Source organism: Corvus kubaryi, unplaced genomic scaffold (assembly GCF_017639235.1).
Source record: "Corvus kubaryi isolate FWS band 111438036 unplaced genomic scaffold, C.kubaryi_AGA036_p1.0 37386, whole genome shotgun sequence".
Lineage (NCBI taxonomy): Eukaryota > Metazoa > Chordata > Aves > Passeriformes > Corvidae > Corvus > Corvus kubaryi.
In genome coordinates this window covers 1,735,060-1,759,628 of record NW_024581128.1, presented here as the reverse complement: position 1 = coordinate 1,759,628, position 24,569 = coordinate 1,735,060, and the positions used below count along the sequence as shown (strand labels likewise).

Below are 24,569 nucleotides of genomic sequence, written 5' to 3'. Positions count from 1 at the left end.
ACTGCTACGTTTCTTTTTTTTCTGTAGCTAAGAAATCAGCAAACCCAGTTGTCCTTTCTCGCCTCACCATAGCTGGTGTTGCTTACAGCTGAGTATTGCCAATTGCTTTGAAGAAGTCTCTAACCCCAAATATCATGAGCCACATTGCCCTGCAAGCCAGAAAGGAAACTGGAGACAGAAGTAAAAGACTGACTCCCGGAGACAGGAGGACTGAAGGAAAGTCCGCAAGACCCTGCCAGGAGTGGTTTGTGGGACTGAGCAACACAAATTAGAAGGTCTTACTGCTAACACAGTGAGCACATCAATTTTACCACCAACAGAAAGGTGAGGAATGCACACATTCTGTAAAAAAAGAGAGCAGGCTATATACATATGTATCTTTTAAATTATTTTATTTTGTGTAAGCTAAAAGGAAATTTACACACTTAAATCTCAAAAGACCTTGGGCATGCATATTGACCTTTTTAGAGGTTCTTCGACATAGCTCTCTTTTTTCCATAGGAATTTCCCCAGACATTTACAACCCATAGTTTTTTACTGTATATACAGCCTAAAACCATAGCAATCTATGATTATGTCATTTTACACTGTGCAAAATCAAACAGGAATAGTGGTACAACAGAACATAAAAATTTTTAACAGGTAAATTTCATTGTAAGACATTCATATTGTTTTGGTCCTTCTTTTCCAAATCAAACTGATTAAAAGCAGACAATCTTCTAATGATCAAAAAAAAAAAAAAAAAAATCAAGTGTTTAGACAGTAATCCATAACTGGAACAAGAAGTTACTGACAGTATACCTTTCAAAAGGCCATATAGTGACAGAGCCATACTATTGAAGTTCAAGAACATAAAAACTGATCAGCCAACCAATCAAACAGGGGGAGGGGATGGGGGAAAAGAAAAGGAAAAACACATCTTAAGCTTGTTAAAACACAAAAGAAATTACTGAGTTTTAAAGAAACAATAACTGAAAAACCCACAAAAGGGACAACATAACCTTTTGATTTTTTTTCCAGCAAGAAGTATTTTAATGTATGCAGGAAAGAAAAAGTTGCTCAATGCAATCAGAAAGTCTTAAGGGGGAGCTTCACAGATTGTGAAGATCAAAGTTTTCATTATGTGTTGATAGATTTTTTTTTTTTAACTTTTAAAAGTTTTTTAAGAAGGACACCACCAGTGTATTTCACAAAGACATAAATGTATACAGCCCAGCACAACAAAAAGAATAGATCTTCAAAAAGATTTACCCCCAATTATTTACATTTTTCTCTAATATAAATTTAGGACTCCAGTATGTAAATAAATATACATTACTATGTATACCTTTCTAGTGCTGCTTACCAACAAATCATCTGAACTTGATATTTTTTTAATTAAAGCAAGATTGCTTTTTACGACCCGCAGAGGGAAGAAAAAAAAAAATCAATAGAAAATGTCCAATTCACATCACTTTAGTCTACCTTTTCTTGGCAGCTTGTTGAAGGTGTTAATGTGGCTGGGAACATCAACACCTTGGCATGCATGAAAGTTAAGTCAGGAAGGCTAGAAATCACCTTGGCAGCCTCTTCACTAAGATGTTCTTCCTTTTTAGGCTTCCTGTTGGGAAGAAAAGAACAAAGTGCATTAATCCAGTACCTGATATCCCTGGGATCACTGAAAGAATCACTGATTGAAGCAATGTTCTGTCAGCTTGTCTCCCACTGACAGGCACTTCTGTAAGCTACTTGAAGGTAGTCTAATGTTATAATACCTACCTGCCTACCAATAATGTGTTAACAGAGAGAGTCAGCAAAATGTTCCTGTGTATATTGTTGCAATAAGGAAAAGTCCTATTCAAATGGTAATTTTTACAGATTTTTTTTCTTTTTTTTAGCAGCTTCAAGAGTCAAGAGACTCACTTGAAGAGACAACCATGCCCATATTCTAGAGATAAAACAGTAGGAGCATTAGTTCTAAAGTACCTAAATCTGCTACAATCTTCAAAAATAAAATGGAAAAGAGCTTAAAAGGACATTAAGAAACTCCTAAGTTACTTCTCAAGAATTTAAAAATAAAAACACACTTATGCTGTGTTTTCAACATGAATGTTCTCAGACTGCACATCATGCTACTCTACATTGTGATCCCAAAATCTTTTTTCCCTTCAGGATTCAACAGTAGCAAAAGGCGCCTCACAAATAAGCGTATCTACTCAGTTTGAAGTGCAGGAGTATGAGTAGCCATGATACATTCAGCAGTTTGGGAATCACTAGGGTTTACTTTGCCTTTTGCATTATTCACAAGAATTACTGAGCACAAATGAATAAAGAAGTCTGAATCCCATGTCGCTTGGTTCTCACTATTATGCAAAAACTCACACTTCCCAAGTAAAATGAAGCCTGGCTCAGACTGCTACAGACCCCCCTCCTTTGCCCAAGCATCCATACTTTACACACATCTGGCTTATCTTTGAAGAACACTGCCTACTACTAGAAATACTCAGTTTTCCATCAAACATTATTCCAGTTTCAAAAAGGCACCTGCTAAATCCTGTAATGATATAAGAAATTCCAACTGAATAAGCTCCCTCACGTTTGGGGGAAAAAAGCTGAGACAAAAGGCTTGAACCAAAGAAACTGCTTTCCCTAGAACACTTCAGAAATTTCCTTTCTGTATCTGGTCTTATAGATAAACTTTAAACCTAGCCCATGAGAGGGCAATGTCCACTCCAATCATGAAGCAGCATGTACTTATACTTTTTGTCAACCCCCATGAGGATTGTTTCCTCAGCTGAGCAGAGACCAGTGGAAAGCAAAGGGCTACATGTTTGCTTTCACAGCAGCCTCAGAATTCCTTAGCTAGAAGAAAAAAAGAGCTGGAGTCAAACGCATCCTTGACATCTGATGATAGTGTTGACTATCGTCACTGATCATTGTGCTGACACTGAACTATCACTTTTGTTTGCTACCTGAAATCTCCACTCGATGGAAGTTCTCTAGATGAGGCAGTCTAAACACTAAATCTGACTTACCTTCACAGAATAGCAGTATTTTTTTTTCTCTGCTGCTGTGGAATTTCACGAGCTACTGACTAGGCAGATTACCAAATTCTAGAGGATAAACAAAGCTGTGTGCTGGATTTACTGAAGGAAGAAGCAGAGAGCCAATATGTGCCTCCTCTAACAACTTCACAGTCAGCTCTGTTTGCACTCAAAGGACTATCTCTGAGCTGTTGAAATGTGGTTCTCACCCACCACTGTGTTATCAGTATCTGGTGCCACTATTAATAATCACTTACCACAAGCCCCTTAAAGGTACAAACTCCTGGTGATCAAGGACTTAGAGCTAACAAAGGAGTGTTTGACAGAGGAAGCCAAAGGAAGAGGGCTGCCTTGGAGATGTTCCTGTAATTGTTCATCAGGCGAGATGGAGCTCACACACTCCTTGCTATTTATATTTCTCTTCCTCCTCTGCTCAGCTGCAGCATGCTGAGAAGTGGCACTGCCGGCTCCCAGACGCAGCGCTGCGCTGTATTCCATGGTCACGTGCAGAACTTTTAACACAGGACAGTGCCACCACTCCTGCTGTACCAGCTGCTCTCACTGCACATCAGGCACACCAGCGAGCCCAGTCAGGTGTCCATCTCGCCCAGTTACCAAATGCTCCCCTTCTGGCTGGAGGCCCTTTGCAATAATTTATCTACTCCAAAGCAATGTAAAAAGTATCTCTAAAGCAGGACAAGCTAACACACTAACACAGCAACCACTGCTTAACTATGACCAAGACAGAGCTACAGATACAATCACTTGGTAATGAGACTCAAACCCCTTTTTGAAATCATCTCAGTGCAGAAAGGGGTGAGATGGCCAAAATTCTCCATGGAGAGAGGCAGGTTCCTCTGCATTACAATAAAACTAGACACTGCAAGTACCCTTTCTGGGTAACAATCAATGCTTTTGCTAGCAAACATCACCAGGGCAACCCTGAAGAATTACTCACTAACTCCCTAATTTTAAAAGACAAAGTAACATCATCACTGCAGACAGGTTTTACCCTTAAAACTTAGCAAACTGCCTCCTAACTGTGATGTCCTTTAATAGAGGCAAGAGAAATAACTATGCATTAATTTCAGGCACATCTTTTGCTGAAGATGTTCCTGTTGCCAAGAGCTTCTTTTGCTGAGCCCTGATGAGTGGAGGAGAGCCTTGCAGAGCTTCTCCTGCTCATGCTGTCCTCATTTCTGGGTGCCATGGCTTAAAGAACAGACACCTGAGTGAGCAGACTGTCAGTGGCAGCTGTACTACTCATGTCTGCTTTGGAATCAGAACTTCTGATTACAAAACCATGAAAGGACCCATCCCTGGATCAAAACAAAACAAAACAATCAAAACAAAACAACCTCATTCAGGTTTCAAAATAATCCTCTACAGCACACTTTGTCCCCATCCATCTCTTCTCTTACACTAGGTTACATTTCCTCCCAAGAAGGAGGACAGGAGGGATACCCCTACCCAAGCATTTGTACCAGCTCCTCTACCCCTGAGCACCACATTTCAAAGGCATGTTAACACTAAGCCACAAGAAACGAACCAGACTGACAGGCAGGAAAGGTGTTGGAGGAAAATTTAACAAGAAAGAGGGAATGCTTTGTCCATCCATCACTCGAATGTCACTGCTCTGTTTTGCATTCCAACCCCTTCCTGCAGCATTCAAGTCTTTCAGGGCTTCAGTCACCTCTCATGTTTGCAAAGGGTTTTGTGGATAGCATCAGCAAGGCCAGGCTTTATCAGCAACAATGAGCTGATTAGAGAAATGCACTTTAAAAACACTCTATAATTAAGAGTTAGCCTGCTCCATCCAACACCGTTCCCAAGGAGTATTTCCAGTTTAAATGAAGGTTTCAGCCATTTCTTGGAAAGGTATCAGTGCTCTGCTTTCCTTCAAAAAGACAGCAGATAAACTTTTGATCTCTGCCAATTCTATGGAACGAGGCAAGGCTGGAGACTCTGGAATGCTGGACCCCTGACCTTCAACAGTTACTGCTGCCGTCAAGGCTTCAGGCTTAAGCTGAGGGGGAAGTTTCCCCTCCTCTCCCAATACTTTCCTGCTGAGAAACCGACTTTCTGGTTCAAGAGGTGGCTTTGCAACCAAAGACAGGGCTATTTTAGACAAAGATGATTCTTCACGTGGCATCCCACAGCTGAACAACGGTATTTTCACTCTAAACTTTACCCTAAAGCTCCTGAGTTCAACCAAGTTACAGACACGGGATAGCCTCAGCACAACTGAAGCTGCCATCAAAGTGATCTTAATCCATTGTTTTTGTCTTCCTCAGTCAGTTATCATGGATGTCTAATAGTCCACATTTCCAGGCTGGTGCATGAACCTTTTCCTCATTGACCTGGCTGTACCCAGCTACTCCTATTTTAAAGTCTCCAGTTCACTACAAAAGAATTTAAAAAATTGAAAAGAAAAACAAATTTATTACAAAAAGCTAACATTGTGCCACATTATTTGGCATATTGCTGAGGCTATACCTTTTTATTTCTCAGAAGGTTTCTAGCTTGAAAAAACAGACTGCTTTTCTTTTGGAGAGCATGAAGTCAAGCAGAGAAAGCACTTGATATTTTTTTAAAATTCAGAGTTGATAAAAACACACAAAATGTATTAAACAGTGAACACAGCTAATCCATGTGTGCGTCTGAACTTAGCCTCCAAGCCTGAGGTCCCCAGCCTGATATAGTGCTACATCACAGATCTAGAACCAATTCCTGTTGGTAAGCAGTGCTCTCCAGGACAGAGGAAGAGCTCTGACATCTGGGTTAAGAGCTTTAAGAGCACAAGCAAGAGCTTTCAAGTGCATTGTGAAAGCACTGGAAAAAACCCCAAACTCCTCATATCAAAAAAGCAACAATACAGAAAAATGAGGGTCAACATTCATTTACTTCCCTGCTCCTTTGTAAACAAGACATCTTAAAGCAAGGTACAAATCTATGAGTGCAGGTACAATAAAGATATATTGGGAGTTTGCATGTCCCACTGTGGTTACTTTAAAATTAGGTTTAGAACATAATACAAAAATATTTCAACTGTAACTATGTTTTCTAATTAATGAAAGTCAGACTTCCACTACAATATCTCCAGGAAGAGTACGTGCACTCCATGGACAGAAAAAGAGGGAATCCAAAAGACCCAAAACTCAGCATCGAAGTGGGGAGTTCCCTCTACTGGTTCTCCCTGGAAATTTCATGGCTTGTTGATTTCGTGTTCACTTTCAAAGTTATCACTGCAGGAAAACTAGGAAGGTAGTTTTCTCAGTAAAAGAGCATGTTTTAAAAGAACTCTTGTAAATTACAAATTAGTCATTTTAGGCCAGCTACGCCCCACCATTACTGTGCCTCCTCCTAAGGGCTGTTGCATGAAAACACATCTGGTTTTAGAGTGCTGACTAAAGCCCGAAGCTCACTTGGGAGTGAAGATGTTACCATCTACTTGTTGCATGTTGAGGCACACACTTCCAAAACCCCAATGTTTTACTTGGTAAAGATCCTTCAGCATTTATTTTAATGGCCACAGACATTAATTATGTTAAGATAGTCCAGGATCCTACTGCTAAGATACACATTAAAAAAATAAACCCAAAGAATACAAGCTTATAAATGGAGACACTATTCTGTACCCATTCAACAGGCCAGACTTCAAGAAAGCCATTTGATGCCTAAAGCCTTTCTAGAGATGCTACCTATTAAAAAAGCACAAAACTGCTTCACCTGTGCTCCACTAGAGCAGAAAGGACATCCTAAACCAACTACACACTCAATCCTTAACCTGCGACAGCAAAATTAAACTGATGTTTGGTCACCGAAGTTTTGACAGGTGTTAGAAATATTTGTGAAGGGACAAATAGAGTCATAATTATTAGTCTGTTATCATTTTACTTGCGGAACATTCTGTATTTATAAATTACACAGAGCCGAAGGAGAGTCTTCTGTCTCAGTCCTAAGTAACTGAGCTGATTCAGTTTACCCTGCTATTCTTAGGAACCAGCTCTGGTGCTAAGAAATTTGCTTCCTCAAGTTCAGTTTGGCTCTAGCTTTTCACCTTAGGTCCTGGTGATCCTCTTCCTTCAGCTCATAAACACTCTTCCATCTTATTTTAGAGTTCTACAATAATTTGAAATAAGAACTACAGTACAATGAACTTCAGATTTAAAATTTAAAGCCTTTTGACCATTCAGGAACTTCTGCCCTAAAACTGCACACATGCTCACACCTCACATTTCACACCACCCTTAGAAGACAAATGTGCAATGAAGAGACTTTACCTTGTGGACGTGCTTGCCTTCTCCACTGTGGACATGAGCCTTGCAAATGCATCAGTCACTCTGTTGCTTGTGTTGGAAGTTTCCAGTTTTGAGGTTGTCAATTCATACAACTCAGGATCCACACCTTATAGTATAAAATAATAATCAGTGATGGTTGGAGGCACGTAGTCATAATTAGCCACAGACCAACTTGCTAGAGACTGTTTTCTGTAAACATCTGAATCATTTATAATTTCAAGATACATGAAGAGAACATGACAGAACATGTTTGCATTTCTGAAGCATCATCCTCTCTCCCCATCCTTTTTCAGCAGCTTTTTCAGTTGTAGTACAAAACACACATCTTGGATCAAGTCTGGCATACAAGGTCTCAGTCTATGAGTAAACGAAAACAATTTGATTGACTTTTTAGAGTGAAACCTCCATAAAAATGTCAGCTGTGTCAAAATGGATTGTTTCAATTACTTCAACTCAACTGCCCGTACTAAAAGAACACTGCATGTTAACAGGGACCAACTCTTCACCTAGAGATTACAAACAACACTGGCATGCAATAGAGTGCATTTAGTATCTGGCTTTTCACTAGGGGTCGTGTTGAAATTTGAAGTGAGGAAAAGCAGCTTTTATGAAACACAGAAGTGGAATGGCATTAAAAATATGCACAGCCCTACCAAAACTTTTAGTGTGTGCTCCCTTTTCACCTTCCAAGTATTTCTAAAGCATTAAGTATCTGAATGTTTCAGCCTTGAATTCCTAGCTTCAGGTATCTGAAATCAGATGCTGAATTTTGACATCCCATTTGTTGCAAATGGATTTCAGATTTTAGCAGCAGAGGTCATTCTGAAAACAGTGCAAACAATGGAAACCTGTATGCAAAAAATACATATGCATGAGTTAAATTCTACCTGTTCAGTACCAAGCATCACATCTCAGTAGGAAGCAGCTCTAGGATTTTTACATATTACATACTATTCCTTAAAAAAAAAAATTCTCTAGGAAGTAGAATTATCAAAATAAATCATGAGGAAAGACTGTTACAGCAAATTTTGTTGCATTTTAAATTGCTGATACTTCCCTAGCTACAGTTTCAGATATTTTATGCTCCATGGATTCCATGAAGTGTGCATATGTGCCATTCACAAGGCATTTCTCAAAGACAGCACAGAATTTCTGTAAATAAGCACTGTGTTTATTTACAGACACCTGTGTGCTAAACAGGTTGTGCCAGTTGGTGTGGACAACACCAAAGCATTTAATCCTACTGCAGAACAAACACTGCAAATACTGGGACCTGATGGTCCCATGCAGCTCCCTAATACAAAACCAGCATTGATTAATGTTTGCTGGTGATTGTATCCAGCTTACAAGGATCAAGATGCTTTTAGAAGTGATCCTGAAACACCACAAGATTACTAAAAATAAATGCCAGTGCCTATTGTCCTGCCTTTACCACCAGTAACTGCAGCACTGTGTGTGCTAATGGATGATGTTAATCATCCTCAAACCTGCTTTGCAGGAGCTCTCCCCAAGCAGTGTCTTGACCATTTATGCTTTTGGCACAAGTTAATTCTTCTTTTATTGTGAGGAAACTAAGCTGACCGAAATGTAAAATAAAGAAAATCATCAGGTTAAGCTGCAGGAGGTGCAAGATTTGTTCCATAAAATATGAGCTGATTAGAGATTAATCAACTGTCCTTTTAACATATATTTTTTTTAAAGTCTGGACTTTCACAATTGATTTGATCCAGTTCCATGCAAAATACCAAAATATGTACTGTCCTGAGACCAGTATACCAAGACTTCTAGAAATGTCAGATGTTTACAGAAGTTAGAAATAGGAAAAATCCCAAATATTCCATAAAATATCCACTTTCAATCAGGGAGAGGAAGCCTTGAAGAAATACATTTTGACTTGCAGAAGCCTGTGAAATCCCATTAAGGTACACATTGGAAAGCTAATTGAAGGAAGGAGCCCTTTGACATGCAACTCTGCAACAAACATTAAATGCAACCTTGTAAGTTACATCATTTAGGTATTCCCATTTACAGTCCTGTATTGGGATGTCACTGCTCAATTTACTGTTCTTTAGGCACCTCTTACTCGGCTACATTTATGTTAAGCTATTAACATGAAAAATAAAACAATACAGTAAATCTGCGGGAACATACTAGAAATGAGTAACTCCCTGTTCATAATGTGGAATGAAAATTTTTATTAAAAAGTTATTTTGGGTACTGATGAAATCAGACTGAGAAGACTCCAGTGTCAATCTATAGCAAGTAAAATAAGTCTCCAAAGAAAGAATAAACTTCTACTGATAAAAGTTTCTTCTTTAAGCAAAAAAAAAATCTAGCAATTTGTCTTTCAATTATTTTATGTATTTTTTAAGAGTTGCATATTCTCCATTTTATTCAGATGATGATAGAATATTTAAGGAAAGCACTGCAAAACCTTAATGAGATATTGAAGGAAAGTTAGCCAACCAAACCCCACACAAAGCTCCTAAACACACACACAAACACACGAGCTGCAAGCCATGAAACAAATGACTTTCCCAGAAACAAGTCAGTAGGGAAAAAAAACCCAAAGCCAAAACAAAATAAAGAAAGAAACAATAGGGAAAAGAAAGGGGGGGGGGGGGGAGGGAAGCATTATAGGGCATACCAGAAAAGGTGATAATACCTGTAACTTGATGAAGCAACAACATAAAAAATAAAATGCAATAAAAGACTAACAGAGTATTCCTTCAGTAACCCCTTCCAGTGTGCACACCTTCTGCACAAGCAGTAAGACATGTACCCAACTACACAAGCAGTAATATATGTACTGGGCACTGGTGACTTGTGTCAGTTGACTTGCACACACTTACAAAGAATCTGTAGGACTCAAAGCACCTTGACTTTGCTAGCTGTCACTTCCATGATAAATCTGCCCTCTTTCATCTGATAATGGTATTTCTCAAGGGTGGAATAAAAAGTCATTTAGATTGCCATGCCGTGAAATTGCTTTCAGTGATTAGATTTTAAAACTAAAAAAGCGTGTTTCTAAAAACAAAAAATACCATAATAATTATAATCACTTATTTGAAATGTGGGAGGACCCCAAACATCTTATGAACCAATTTTAAAGACTAAAATCACTAAGAGGAAAAATATCTTTCCTATGAAAGAAATTGATTATCATGGCTTCAGGCACTGTATGGAAAGAGTACTTGCCTTAGCAACTTAACCTATGCACTGGAACAAATTCCCAAATTGTGCCCTGAAATTCCTGCAGAAATTTATTCAAAGTGTAGGTTTTCACAAGCTTGTGCAAAATACTCAGAGCATGTAAAAACCACGTGACAAATGAATTTAATTACTTTCAAGCATTATTCAATGAGAGTGGTGTTTTCATCTTCTTTTTAAGGGAGTAAGTTGCAGATAAAGTGCTTTGGCTTCAAAATTAACATTCATGAACTTCTAATATCCCACAAACATGCAACTATCCTTCTTTTCTATCAAAAAGGCTGTTAAAACACTTCTTTCACTTTATTATTATTAGTAGTAGTCCACGACCTCCTGGGCTGTGATACATCAAGCTCCATAAGTTTATATTCACATGTGGCTTCCAAATATCATCATAATCCTGTAATTTGGAGGCACTCAGAGAAGAGAGCAAGCCTCATATTTTAGCAATTGCCACATCTACACCATTTTTCAAATTTCCTTAAGTGCTTAGAAGAGTTAACTTCTGGAATTTCTCATTTGAAACAAGTGTTTTAACATCTTATTTGCAAGAGCATAGAAGACACTCATTCCTTCAGCAGGTGACAAAATACAGAGCTGACAGTACCTTTTAAATACTTCGTACTCGATACAAAACATCAGAAAACAGAACACAGATTAAAGGAAAAATGCAGTAGAGAGACATTTTAGAGAAACGCAATGTAAAACTTCTCCTTGTTTGTAGGAAAGTCAAGTGATGTGCTCATGCTTTTAGTAAGTCGTTATATTCTTACAGTTGTGGTTTTAACACTCTGCTGACCTGGGATTGTGGTGGTGCTGCTAGAGCTACTGTCATCCACGGGCCCAAAGAAATCAAGGTTCAGAAGAGTGGAACCTCCACTAGCTTGAAATTCAGTGACCGTGTTGGTAGGCAGCCATATAGAAGGTAAGCCAAGGGAGGGGTTTATGTGTAAAAAGGGGTAAGACACACACTTGAACATGCAAGTTATAATTAGTACTCAGTACGCAATTTAAAAATCGACATGAAAACAATGCTTACAGTATTAGTTTGTACCTTCTAAAATGTTAACAACTTAATTCAGTGCACATTTCCTCATGTACAATGTAGCAAGGAAATCAACACTAGTAACTTTAAAATAGAAATATTTATTTCAATCTAAAAATGAAAGAGAACCAGCACGACCCAGAGAGAGAGATGTGACCAGTTAAAGGGAAACAATATATAGGTCAATTGATAGTTAAAATATAATGGGCTTTTCCTCCCCTCACTGAAATTGAAAGCCATTCTTTCATTAGGAAAATTCTTCATTAGCAGATCCTCAAATAGCAAAGAACAAAAAGAAAAAAAAACATTCAAAATTTTATTTAGCAGCTTTAAGCTATTAATTATCATTATCTTAAAGCAGCGTGATCACTGCGTAACAAATGCCACTCATATGTTCAGTTCCTCACTGGTAAATTATACTGTTCCCCTTTAGTACTAAAACAGAAATCAAACCAAGATACATTTTAAAGTTGTTTGTTAAAAAGAAAGCATGATGATTGACTGAAGTAGTAAGACACCAGACAACAGCAAAAGGGTCCATCCAGGCTTTCCTTCAGCACCATGATATTGCTATCCAAACTCTTACACCCCACACGTTCTGCAACAACACAGTGTGGCAACACCTGTGCAGTAAGAGATGCACTTTATCTGAGCCTGCCTTTGAACTTGTCTGTCATCAGTTAGTTGCTGTAAGCAGGCCCCTTGTAAAGGAGTTTTTTGATAGGTTTCTAGTCTGTCAATCAAACAAGTTTCCAGAACTTGTTTTATTTCCTTTGCATGCACTTACATTTCTGACACTGGAGGCAGTGGCACAACTTACTTTGCTATTAAAATAGACATAGGCGAAGGGTTTTTTAGGTGATAACTATATACATTTACAGATACAAATGAGTTCGTAGCTACCTCTTTAATATATTAGCTGTAATTAGCTCTTAAGTGTAAGCAAAAGTGATAATGAATGAAGTCACATTTTTGAAATATAAAATTATCTTTAAATCTGAAAACTTTCAGCTCAGGAAGTGTATATTTTGCCAACAGTTTGTGGTTAAAATATTGTGCTTTGAAGTAGCCACTATACACAAGTTTGTCATTCAGAGGATGTCTAAAGAGATAGCTGACTGGTGAAAAATACTTTTAAGAAATAAAACTCATCAACCTACAACGCTCATTTGTTTAGAGTTCCATTATAATCTGCAGTTACATAATGAAGCGTTAATATTGCCACTGTGTCACTAGCATATGGCAGTAATCTAAAATAATACTTAACTTAGTATTTTTCAAACTATGTAATACTTCACACAGGGGCACTGTTAATCAGAAAGAAAGCCTGAATTTCCAAAGTTAGGAGTAAGAAATAAGTATTATATATATTTTTATATATGTGTGTGTGTGTATATATTTTAAAAAAATAATCAGCAGATAGATGTTTGTCTGAACTTTGTAGCTTTCTTATCTCTAGCTCTGGTGCTAGAGGCTCTACGGAGAGACGTACCATCTAAAGGGTTAGTAAGGCCACTGCTACTCCAGTCAAACTGGACAGGTGGTAGAGATTCCTAGAGTTGAAAAGTCAGAAATCAGATTTTATAGTCAGTTCAGGTTACAACAATGCAAAGCAGTTCAAACAACAGATTCTTTAGTGTCTGAACACTAAAAAAGACAACTAAATGACCAAGCCCCAACTTTTGGGAGGTGTGTATTTTCATAATATGCAGTAGAGATTCAAAGTAGATCTGTTCTACCACAGGAAATCCATTAAATTCTGAACAGCACAGACTAGGCAACTTCTAATTCAAACAGGATTTGCAAATTAACTAAAACATATGAATTGAATAACAAACCTTAAGGCATTGTTGAAAATGAAACTACTACTTTCACGGAAGATGAGGCACTTATCATAAAAAAGTTATGTATACACAATTACAGGGCAAATTTAGAACAGTGAAAGCTATCTGTACATCCATGCTTTGTCTCGATCATATACGTTATTTATAATCAAACAATCCATCGTTCTTTTCTCTTAAGAAACATAATCGCCATATGTGAGGGACAAACTATCAACACCCTCTCCACTCCACCCCCTTTAAAAATAAAAGTCCGGTGACTTATTATCCTTTCACAGTTAACTCATCCTGATCTATATACAAACCATTGGCAGCAGTGCTTGAACAAGAGGAGTATGGAAACATTGACTCCTTCTGGGAGCCCATCCTTGCCTTTTGATTTCCCCTTGTTAAGCCTTTTGGACACAAGCAAGCAGCAGGGACCATGCTCTAAGGGAAGGTGTGTTCAGGTGCAGTGTAACTTGCAAGCACTGTCCTCCTGTACTCTCAGGACACAAACTGATGGGACAGCAGCAGAAATGTCTGAAAGAAGCTGAACCTTTCTACTTCTGTGCAGTACACTCTGCTCTCTCCCCAGTGAAGTCAACTGTTGTGAAGCACTGGGAAAGGATGCGCCCTCAACTTCTAACAAAACAATCACAGTATGGAAGACAAGCAATGGACGTTCTCAGCAACATTTTTCAAAATGCATCAGTACTTGTTAAACTTCCAGGGGCTGAGCCATATCTTCTCTTTTTGTAGAAAATCAGCCTTCATTTTTTAAATTTAAAATAACTTCCAACCATCTGACACTGAAGAAAAACGCAGATTCACTACTCGAGACTGTAGCAACCTGAGCTACACCTCTGTAGCACAATTAAGCTCACTGTAAAAGGCTTTTCCTCAGTGCTAGATGTTTACAGGAAGCAAAACAAAGGGAGCTGGAGATTTCTGTATTTACTTATAGGAAAGATTTTTCTAAGTAAGACATTTACTGTACATTTTTAGTACTGAGCACAGCTTGAAAAGTATTCTCTCCACGGAGGTTAAGAAGCTGATTCTTCACTTTTTACTTTGCTTTGGGAATGATATTACTGGTATTGAAATGATTTGCATGTAGATATAATGTCAGCGGTGTGGAAGCTCCACCTGATAAAGTAATGATCACTATCATCAGTAGCTTGTTTAAACTTTGTCACATGTAAAATATATTAACATTAAAAGGAATTTGTTGGAAAGAAAAGGGTAGTGAGTATGACAATTTAGTAGCTTTCTGCCCTGAGCAAAATGAACTCAAATTGAAACAAAGTGGCTTCCTACCAACTCTCTTACTGAGGAAAACACCCACTACATTTTGTTTCAAAGGCCTGAGTCAGGACTGATGAGTGTGACAGAGCTGTATGGAAAAAGTGGCACCAATGGCTTTCTAAGTGTTTGCCTTTAATGATGGCTTGACTCTCAGATTTGACAAGGAAAGGACAAAGGATGTGAGGAATTCTTCCTAAAATAGGAAAAAACGAGTCTGACTCCAAATCGGTAAGAATATACCAAGTATGTTAGTCTGCTCTGTGGGATGAGGCCACTCTGCTGACTTCAACTACTTTGCAAAAGAGAGGGTAAGTAAAGCAGTCCTCACCTATACAGGACGCTGGCAAGCCCCAGTCTATACAACAGCAAACAAAGTGAAAGGAGAAGGCAGAGGAAAAAGCAAATTAAACAGAAAGTTTTCTGTTTCTAATTACCTCAGCCCTAAGAAAACTACACTGGGACACCTGAACACAGGTATTGAAACCTCAGCCAATGGGAACATACCCCACAAATGGGAATATAATGTTTAGCCTTTCTGGAATTGTGAGCTTGTTAGACTACTGCAATTATTATTTTAATAATATGCTTTCAGGTAAAGTGCCCAATCTAGGCAAGTACTGAGAAATGGAGCACACTGCTTTCACTCCTCGAGGCCTCCATCTTACATTACAGGACACAGTACAGAAATGAAAAAGCATACTCAGCTGTCAGAGTACTACTCTGAATGTTAAGGAAGTAAGAAAGAGGAAATTAAAATGCCTGCTGGTTTTACTGCATCATATTTCACTTTGATACGAGCAAGAGATGTTTTCACACAGTAATTTTAGAATGTATTATGTAAGAGCTCTTATAATCCAAAAGAGTAAAATGTAAATGTTTGTGTCTGTGCCAATAATTACCCAAGGAAAATGAAACAAAATAAAAAAACAAGGAAGCATTTTGCTGTCTTAAAGCTGGGAGAAAAGAATAAAAGGACTTGTAATACAAATATAATGTCAATATTTAGATGGATCCCACAAACGAGCATCATAAACATTCCAGCAAAAGCTTTACATGTAAGTAATTCATACATTTCATTGTGTGTATTCATTGGCAAAATTATATCAGTTCTGAAAACTGCTCTTTTCAGACAACCCCTTTACACAGATGTCACATCTGACAGAACAGCAAGTTCTGTAGCATCTCTTACCTGCAAATCTTTCTCTCTTACTCTGTCAACAAAGCTACACACACTCTCACACTCTTGGATCTTTCTCACATGTATAACTGGAGAGCAGTTCCTGATGGAGCTTTTGGCTGGTGGCCAATAATATGGTAGTTTGCATCTGTCACTGTTAGAAGTCCTGATGGTCTCTTATGTAATTAAAAGTGTTTTTAGAGACTGTCACCCCATGGGGTTTAATTAAGGTTCAGTCCTTAATAGCCAGCAAGTGTAAGATGTATATTTCTATTATAACCTGATCCCTAATTCAGTGTCTTACATGCAAGCAGATGTGTTGTAATGGGCACCTGCAGAAAAGAATCACTAATAATTTTCTTCCAGAAAGGTCTGGATCACTGCAGATTTTTATTCCAATATAAAACTTATTAAGTAAAACTAGGCAGGTAACCCTACCAAAGAAACATAGTCCCAAATGGAGAGAAGAGAATGCTTTGAAGCAATAGCAGAAGATCAGAAATATCTGGACAACTTTTTTCAAAAAATCCAAAGAGAAAGCAGGTAAATAAACTTTAAAACATTAACCAGAAAACAGTATCAAACCAAGAGAAAGCACTCATCATTAAGTCCAGACAGCAATCCTTTAGACAAACACTGGAATGTATTTTGCATGCACTGCCTGAAGACTTGGCTGTGATGTAGAAGCCCACTAGAGCAGTATAAAAATGAAGAGAAAGGCACCTGTCTCAGGTCTAACAATCAAAGGGTACCTATTTCACCAGCCACTCATTACACCTGAAGTGCCTTGACAGAGCCTTTACTTCAGCCCTGTGAAGTCTTTGAGATACCATGCTTGGATCAAGGCAACAGTAATCAGGGGATTATTTCATATTCTGTTTACTGCCTTATAGTCATGAGCACAGAGGAACAGAGAAATAAACCCCTCAATTGTCAAGATAAACAACAGATCAAAGAAGAATTTAGATGCTACCTTCAAATATAAAAGAGAATGACTCTACAAAAATCATATTTACACAATAAACTAATGTGACAAACCAGTCAGTAACTTGCTTGAGAACTCAATTTCAAAACCCTTGTTCTTACAGCTTAAATGTCTCAGATGGAAATTTGTCCACTCTATTTCCACAGCCTAACTCAGTGAGACCCTCTGCAGGGAATGAGGGCAAAACATTCAGAGTTTATATCATAACTAGGAAGAAACATTGCAGCTCATTTGCTGCTTTTTACCTCATTCTATTAGTTCTAAAGTTCTCCATTTTAAATCTCTGCATGCTTTTGTCTGTTTGCCTACAACAAAAACATTTATGAGGCATTTCTCTGTTTCTACAAATGTTCTTTTCACTTTTGCCTAATCAGTCTTTCTTCCAAAGTCTTATTCCCTTAGCAGGAAGTCCCACACACACGTGCACAGACACTGATCTGCATACAAGTGCCATAAATGCCAGCCTTCGAACAGAGGAGAACTTTTCCTTGAGCAAAGAACACGAATCTATCAACCAGAGCCTCTCTTTCCAATAAGAATGTCAATATTCTGAAGTCTGAATATAGGGATAAATCATCATTCTGAAAATGGAGGCATTTAGAAGTTTAACTAAATAATTACACATTAACCAGGTACACTTAGGAGATACTTGAATTGTTGCAACTAAATTACTTGCATTTAGAATAAGAAGTTTCAGAGTCCACTAAAACTGCCTGTATTTCCACTGACTATTTAACAATGTTTGTAGCATAGCTCCTAATGAAATGTTTGGGCACATCATCTTATTACCACTACAATCTGGAATATTCCTCAAGAGCCATTTGCACAATGTGACATGAAGCTGGATTTTCCCCAAAGCAAACAGAAGCCACCAATCATTGACAGAAGATGAGGCCGAGAAAGAAAGGAGATCTCTGAGGTGGAGAACTGATCTTTCACTCCCTGAAACTTTTGGAATGTCATCTAACTGTGGCCTCCTAGAGCTCTGAATGGTTACAGTCTCTAACCCATCTCTTCCCCGAAAGCTTATTTTAGTATTTGTTTGTTACCTTTTCTTATATCCAGTTTAGCTGCTCAGTTCCACTACACATGAGGAGCAGCACAGGAAGCACCAAACACGTACTGCTGTGCAAACAATGCCAGCTCTGAGCCTACTGACAAGCTGCTGCTCAACAATTTAAAATAATTCTCCTCTGCTACAAGCATGTCGTACATAGAGCTCTGCACTGTGCCAGAGCAAGGACTGCAAGAACATCACTATAGTCACAAGCACCTACTGTTAAGGTTAGGTGTAGCCCAAGAACAAGTCTTTCTGGAATGCCTTCAGTCAGAAGTCACGAGCATATCAGGTAACTGGAGATGCTGGGTGGATTAAACAAGACCTGCACTAAAGAGGGACACAGCTGAGTCTCTGAATATGTACTGAGCATCACTGTAATGACACTGAAAATGAAGTATCTCTGCATATCCCATTAGCTTGTTGACAACCACGCACATTGCAACATGCATGGCATTTAAGTGCTCTTCTAATATCATCACATCAAAACAACAACAACAAAGAATTTGTGAAATTCAAAAGCTCACTCCTAAACTCCCCAGAATTCATTTTGTATCAGACTTTAAAGACAGAGAAGCCAGCAAAGCAACTCTGTGTAACTGATAATTCAATAAAATCTGGCACAAAGGGCCAAGAGAATTCATACAGTCAGGCACGTATGCTTGTAATGACCACACCCAAAATCCCTCTCCAGGCAGCTGAGCTGCTTTTCATGACACTCTGAAGAAGTAAGAAAGGGTAAAAGGAAATGAACATGAACAGTATAAATGTAAATAGGGTAATTCAGAAAATCAAGTGTGAACCAACACGTAGAACAACCTCCAACAATAAGCTCCAGAACAAGCAAAGACAAAGAACCTTAGCCAGAGGTCAGATGAGTCTAACATTACATATAAAATCTGTCTAACTGCCCAGTGCCTTTGAGAGCAAACTGAGGTGTAACAGTAAGGATCATCAGGACTCTGAAATGCTGGCCACCAACTGCCACAGCCTTACCACAGGGACTCCCTTCCAGTCACACACGAAAAACAGATCCAAGAGCAGGACTTCAATCTGACACAAGCAACACCTGCCTTTTACATACAGGTGTCTTTGAATACACCACCTAGATATTTTAAATATAAAGGAAGAGACAAGGCATCCCATTATTCCCTCATTCTTTCTTTTCCTCTCCTCACCCTTCTCTCTCTGTTTTTTACCTGGAACTGATCAGATGCACATGTGTTCATCTCTGGTGATACAGGAGGTGTCTGTCCTATTGAAGCTATTTTTTCTGCTGCAGATATTGGTTTCAAAGGCTCCTTGGTAGGTTCTAACATACCCTGAATAAACAAATAAATAATCTAAATTAAAAAAAAAAATCACTTGCACACACAGACACATGCATTTACAGACATTTCAAGGGCTGAAGATGCTGAAAACTAGAATACACTACTAGGTAGCACTACCCTCAAATAAAGGCTTGGGGGGTAACCATGTATCTCTGGGACACTTTCACTGTGTTGAGAGGGGCAGGAGTGGATGGAGCAGGGGAAAATCCTCCTGGGTCCCTAGGCCTAGGAAACATTTTAGAGACAGTAACAGAAACCCAAGTGTTGAGCTAGAGCTTGCTTTCAACTTTCAGTTATGTAATTTAAGCTGGAGAAAACAGTCACTTGATAAGGTGATGTTTTCTCCTCCCAATTGTGTGTAGACTATTCCAGAAATATCAAATGACCCATCACAAAAGTACATGTGCATTCATTCCATTTCAACAATTCAGTAATCCAGAAGAAACAAAATAAATTAGCAGTTTTCAGAATGATACCAAGAATGATAATTACTGAGATGGAAATAAGTGCATTAAGAAGCATTAAGAAAATAATTACATTCACATTTTTAATTTTAAGCAAACAGTTCAAGGATAGATAGGATTATGAAAAATGTCTGAAATGTGATCTTGAAGAAAATTGAGGGTGAGAAGATCTACAGAAAACCCAAAGTTTGCATTGAGACATGCCAATGACTCGAGAACTATGAGAAACCCCCAAATAAACACACAGGATGTGCAACTAGAGCATTTTAAACCACTTTCAGGAAGTCACTTGCCAAGATCAGCTGTCCCACAAATGTTTCTGCACCATATTAGGTGAGCTTTGAATTTACCCACCAGTTAAATCAATTCTTTTGGACAGCAGAGAAACACAGAAAGCAATGTGGCAACAGAGAACAACAATCCACTTAACTCCTACTATCGCTGCTATCCAGCTTATTGTGTGCAAAAGTATTTATCTCCTAAATTTTTTATATAATCAGCAACAACAAACTTGCAAAAAACTAACTGCATATGTTGCAAACATAGTCCTGCTCACAAACAGGACGAAAACAGCAATTGCTCTGAATTGTTTCAACTATCTGTATTTCAATACCATGTGTGCATCCAAAGAAGTACATGAGCAGACCTTGATGCATGAGAAAACTGTAGAAGTTGCACATTACGAAATTAAATCAGCCTAATATAAACCAAAGAAAACCATTTCTTTACTATTCCATTTGCAGATGATCATATGAAAACATAGGTGCTTTTGTATGTGCTTATACATACATGTGCACCATTTTTTGAGGAAAAAAGAACATTTATTTTGTTCAGACCAGCAAAAATCACAAACCCTACCTTCTCACTGTTTTTACTAAGTACTTATTTCACTTAAAATCAAGTATCTGCTTGCACACATAATGAAAATTGTTTGGTAATTCTTTTCTAGATTTCTACTGATGCTTAAGCCATAACTGTACTTACAAAAATATCTTTCTGCACCCTTGGTGTTTAATGTAATTTATTTCATTATATGATGTTGTTGGAACTATAACAAAAAAAGATACTAAAAAGGCTTACCAGTCCTGCTGCATACATGGGTACTATAACAGGCTGCTTCTTGTTGCCTGTAAAGAGCTGATAAAACAACAACAACAAAGAATTTACTTAAGAGTTTGTGTGTCAGTGATGGAAATGGTTTCCAATGCTACATAACTTGCATAAGGTTAGTATCACAGAATAAATACTATGTTAATTACAACACAATGGCTAAAAACTAATGTGACTTCTATATTAATAAGGCTTATAAAAGGTTGCCAGGTGGTCTGTCAAGAACAGCCATGTTCTGTCCAGCTATGCAATTAGGAGACAGGCATTCACACAAAACACTTCCACCTGATTCTACATTTAAAGCAGCTTCGTTACTTAGAAAGCCAGTTTTACTGAGAGACTCACAATATTTCTTGTGTCGATTCCCAAGGAGCACAAAAGCTTTTTGTTGCTGTGGGAGCCACCCCACTGGTATCTCAGTCCATATGCATCATGGATGTCCTGCAGCTCTGTCCACACGTCCATCAGTTCCCTGCACAACCCATCATAAATCAAGTTATCATTCAGAAAAACAGCTTAGCAGCCTTGAATATTCATTGTTTTATAATGCAAGTGACTTATTATACATTTCAATTAAACTTATGACCAAGCACAATACCCAGGGGCACTAAAACTGCACAGTGTACTCAGAACAATTATAGTTCAGACTTCTCACTGGAAAATGATGTCCACAGCAGACAGGGCAAAGCCTGCTTAGACTTCATCATCACATAAATAAATGCAGTAATTTATAGCAAGTGTAACTAATAAGACATATTCTGGTTAATTCAGAGACATCATTGAAAAGAAGATGATAGGCTGCTGAGTTGCTAAGTGAAGTACTCCTGGCATATGTAGTCACTGAAAACAAGCATTCTGCTAGAGAGCTGATTTTCAATTGACAGCTTCTCAAAATGCTTGAAGCAAACACCTCACTTTGAATTACTGCTCTATGTGGTTCAAGTTCATTTTGAGTTTGTTGCATTGTGGTTTCTTACCCAGAGCTTCCTAAACTCTCCTCAGCTGTTATTTGCTTTTTGTTATTTGCTTCCAACAAATGATTCAAGGAACTTATTTCTTCTTCAATTTCAGCAACAGGCATGGAAGGAAAACAGACTTCAAATATTCGTTCCAGACGACTTAGCAACGTTGTCTACACCAAAGAGAAAATAATTATGTCAAGTTCTGCTAACTGCTTCAAAGATAAGTCCAATATTACAGCAAGATGGAAAACAACTTATAGCTAATACAAGGTTTCGCTTACCACAAAATATTAACTGTCAGATGACCATAAGATTCTTTAAACACCCAATACAGGCTTCTAGCTACTAAGAAACAGTAAGGATCTTGCCCTCTGCAAAGTGACTTCTTACAGAAGAGTTCAAAGCCACTCCATTAGAAATTAGTAGAAAATGTATGCCACAAGATCTATGCTATATAAGGATAATGTCGCTGCAATATAAACAGCACATATTGGAACTAATGGTTTCCAGACATTTTAATTCCAAAGCAGGAACTGGGCCTTGGCAGATAAATCTAACATGAAAAACAAAACAAAACCCAAACAACCTCTTGCCCTGACAAAAACAACAAAAAAATCACCCCCCCCTTTTTTTTGACAAGCATAGTGTGCTTTCTTCTTTTTAAGTTCTTCCCTTATGTTTCTCTTTTCTCTTCTGTATTTCCATATAGACAGGATTTCAACTTCTTGTACCTCTATTAACTAGTCTCAGACATCAGATGTACCACTGATATGGAATTTTTTTCCCAGTTCAACCCATTAAAAACAGGTAAGCATCAAACTTTTAATACTTGTTAAAATATCAATTGCAAGGTATGCTCATAAAAATGAGATTAAAGCCTTTTCTCATTTTTTCCAGGAAGACCTGAATCTCTTTTCTTGCTACGGAAAGGAGGCACAAGCCTGGCATTAAGTGCAGCACTCCTATATTCCTAGTTTAGTGTTCCTCAGCAACCACTTTCCCAGTGCTCTGCTGCAACACACACAGGGCAGCATCCAGCAGCTCCAGCACCTGCTTTTCTACTGGGGAAATGGAAAAGAAACAGTGTAGGCGGAAATCCCAGGAGCATCCCACGGTGTGTGCTGTTTTAGCTGTGCCAGCAGAGCCCTCCTGTGGAGATGCAGCATATTCCAGCAACAGTGTTGAATTTACACACATAAGCCTCAAAACAGAGGGGTTTTTGTTACAAACGAGATGATCTGAAGTTCAGAAAAGCAAGGCTGTAGGAGGAAGTTACTTATTTTAGTTAGGCCAATCGATACAACTGGGACAAACCCTCATGCAGCAAAATATCTGCTTCACAATTCCAAGAGTTATCTACAACATTTCTCATTTGAATTTTTAGCTGAAAATTTGCCTTGTCTCTCATCTCAACAAAGCAGCTCACTGACCATGAACATCAGCAAACGTAACAGAGGTAAATGCCACATTATCTGTATTGGAGTTCAGATGATGAGTCGGGAACTGGGAATGAGTCTGTCCAGACTGTTCTTTTTATTCTGCCACTAACTGCAAAAAACAGGAAAATGAATTGGCTTAGAGCATCAGCTCTTCAGTTTTACTACCTGTGAAAGAAATGTCTGACTGGGACAGCCACCAGGTACAGTCATTTACAAAACATAATGACGAAATGTGCAAAGATCTGCATTCAGAGCATACCTGACTCACCCTTTTTTTCTTCTTTTCTTCTCCATTACCTCTCTGGTAAATTCTAACCATAATGAGCCATGTTCTACAGTACACAATTTTCCTTTTAAACACCTCTTAATGCTCAGTCATTCTGGCCATACACTAAGTTGCAATACTTGCAGGCTGTTTTGTGTTTGTTGACCAGAACTAAGACACTAACTTACATTTTTAGGAAGCAAAATGAAACAGTATTCCCGATTCTAGCCTAATGCTTCAGCTCACAAAAGCATACTCTACTTCAATTTTAAACCTTAACTTTGCCTACAATATATCATTTGCCCTTATCTTAGATCAACAGGTGATGCTTACTTCATTTCTGTAACACAACAAGAGTACATACCCCCAGGGAAAAGCAAGAGGCAGATGAATGGCATTGGATTGTGGAAACAGCAAGGCATCATGTTTCTTGAAAAGGATCAACATTTGAGAACATGCTAGTGACTAAAAATATGCTTGCTTAGGTAATGAAAGAATTAACAGAACATCTCTAAGAACCAAGCAGCATCTCAGTCAGCGTCACACTTCAAATTTGAGTTTAAGAATTGTGCTAAAATTTCAGGAACAGTTTAACTATAGCATTCTTTACACTTCCTGTCATCTTTTCTAAATTTCCAGCAATACTTAGCCCTTATTTCTATACGACAAAGAATGGTTTCCATAGCAAACCAGAGTAATTAATTCTGTGTGTGCAGATACACAAAGGGAGGAGTGCACAAACACACATCTCCCGGCAGTGGCAATGGAAACAGCTGAACTTTTTCTTCTAACTGGGGATGAAATCCTGTGGTCACAGCTTTCAGGTGTAAAGGGCATTACCAAGATCTTAAAGCTGGTGTAAATGTCCACCTCCTACAAACTTTAATCTATTGTTGCATAAATCAGACTGCAAGAAAATACTCTGTATGACCAGAAGTAAAGTCATGTCTGTCTTTCTGACGGAAAAAAAAAAAAAAGGGGGGGGGGGGGGGGCCCAAAACCAAAGATTTTTTAAACAATTTTATTTGTGAAAAAATGACAAGGATTTAATGGTAACAGGGGGTGAGACAAA

At 38.2% G+C, this 24,569-nt stretch overlaps 1 protein-coding gene across 3 annotated transcripts in view; it reads right to left on the bottom strand.

The window, feature by feature from the left end:
- Positions 1-375: 375 nt before the first annotated feature.
- Positions 376-24,569, bottom strand: part of AFTPH (aftiphilin) — a 42,307-nt gene continuing 18,113 nt past the window's right edge. The window contains exons 3-10 of one of the 3 annotated variants that reach the window (XM_042036645.1): positions 21,809-21,963; positions 21,177-21,303; positions 20,802-20,858; positions 19,126-19,248; positions 13,072-13,132; positions 11,334-11,417; positions 7,307-7,430; positions 376-1,600 (exon numbers count right to left, since the gene is read on the bottom strand). In XM_042036645.1, coding sequence (XP_041892579.1) covers positions 1,456-1,600; positions 7,307-7,430; positions 11,334-11,417; positions 13,072-13,132; positions 19,126-19,248; positions 20,802-20,858; positions 21,177-21,303; positions 21,809-21,963 — 876 coding nt within the window. In that variant the 3' untranslated portion in view covers positions 376-1,455. The remainder of the gene's footprint in view (positions 1,601-7,306; positions 7,431-11,333; positions 11,418-13,071; positions 13,133-19,125; positions 19,249-20,801; positions 20,859-21,176; positions 21,304-21,808; positions 21,964-24,569) is intronic. The other 2 variants (XM_042036646.1, XR_006017506.1) reach the window with 2 other exon arrangements.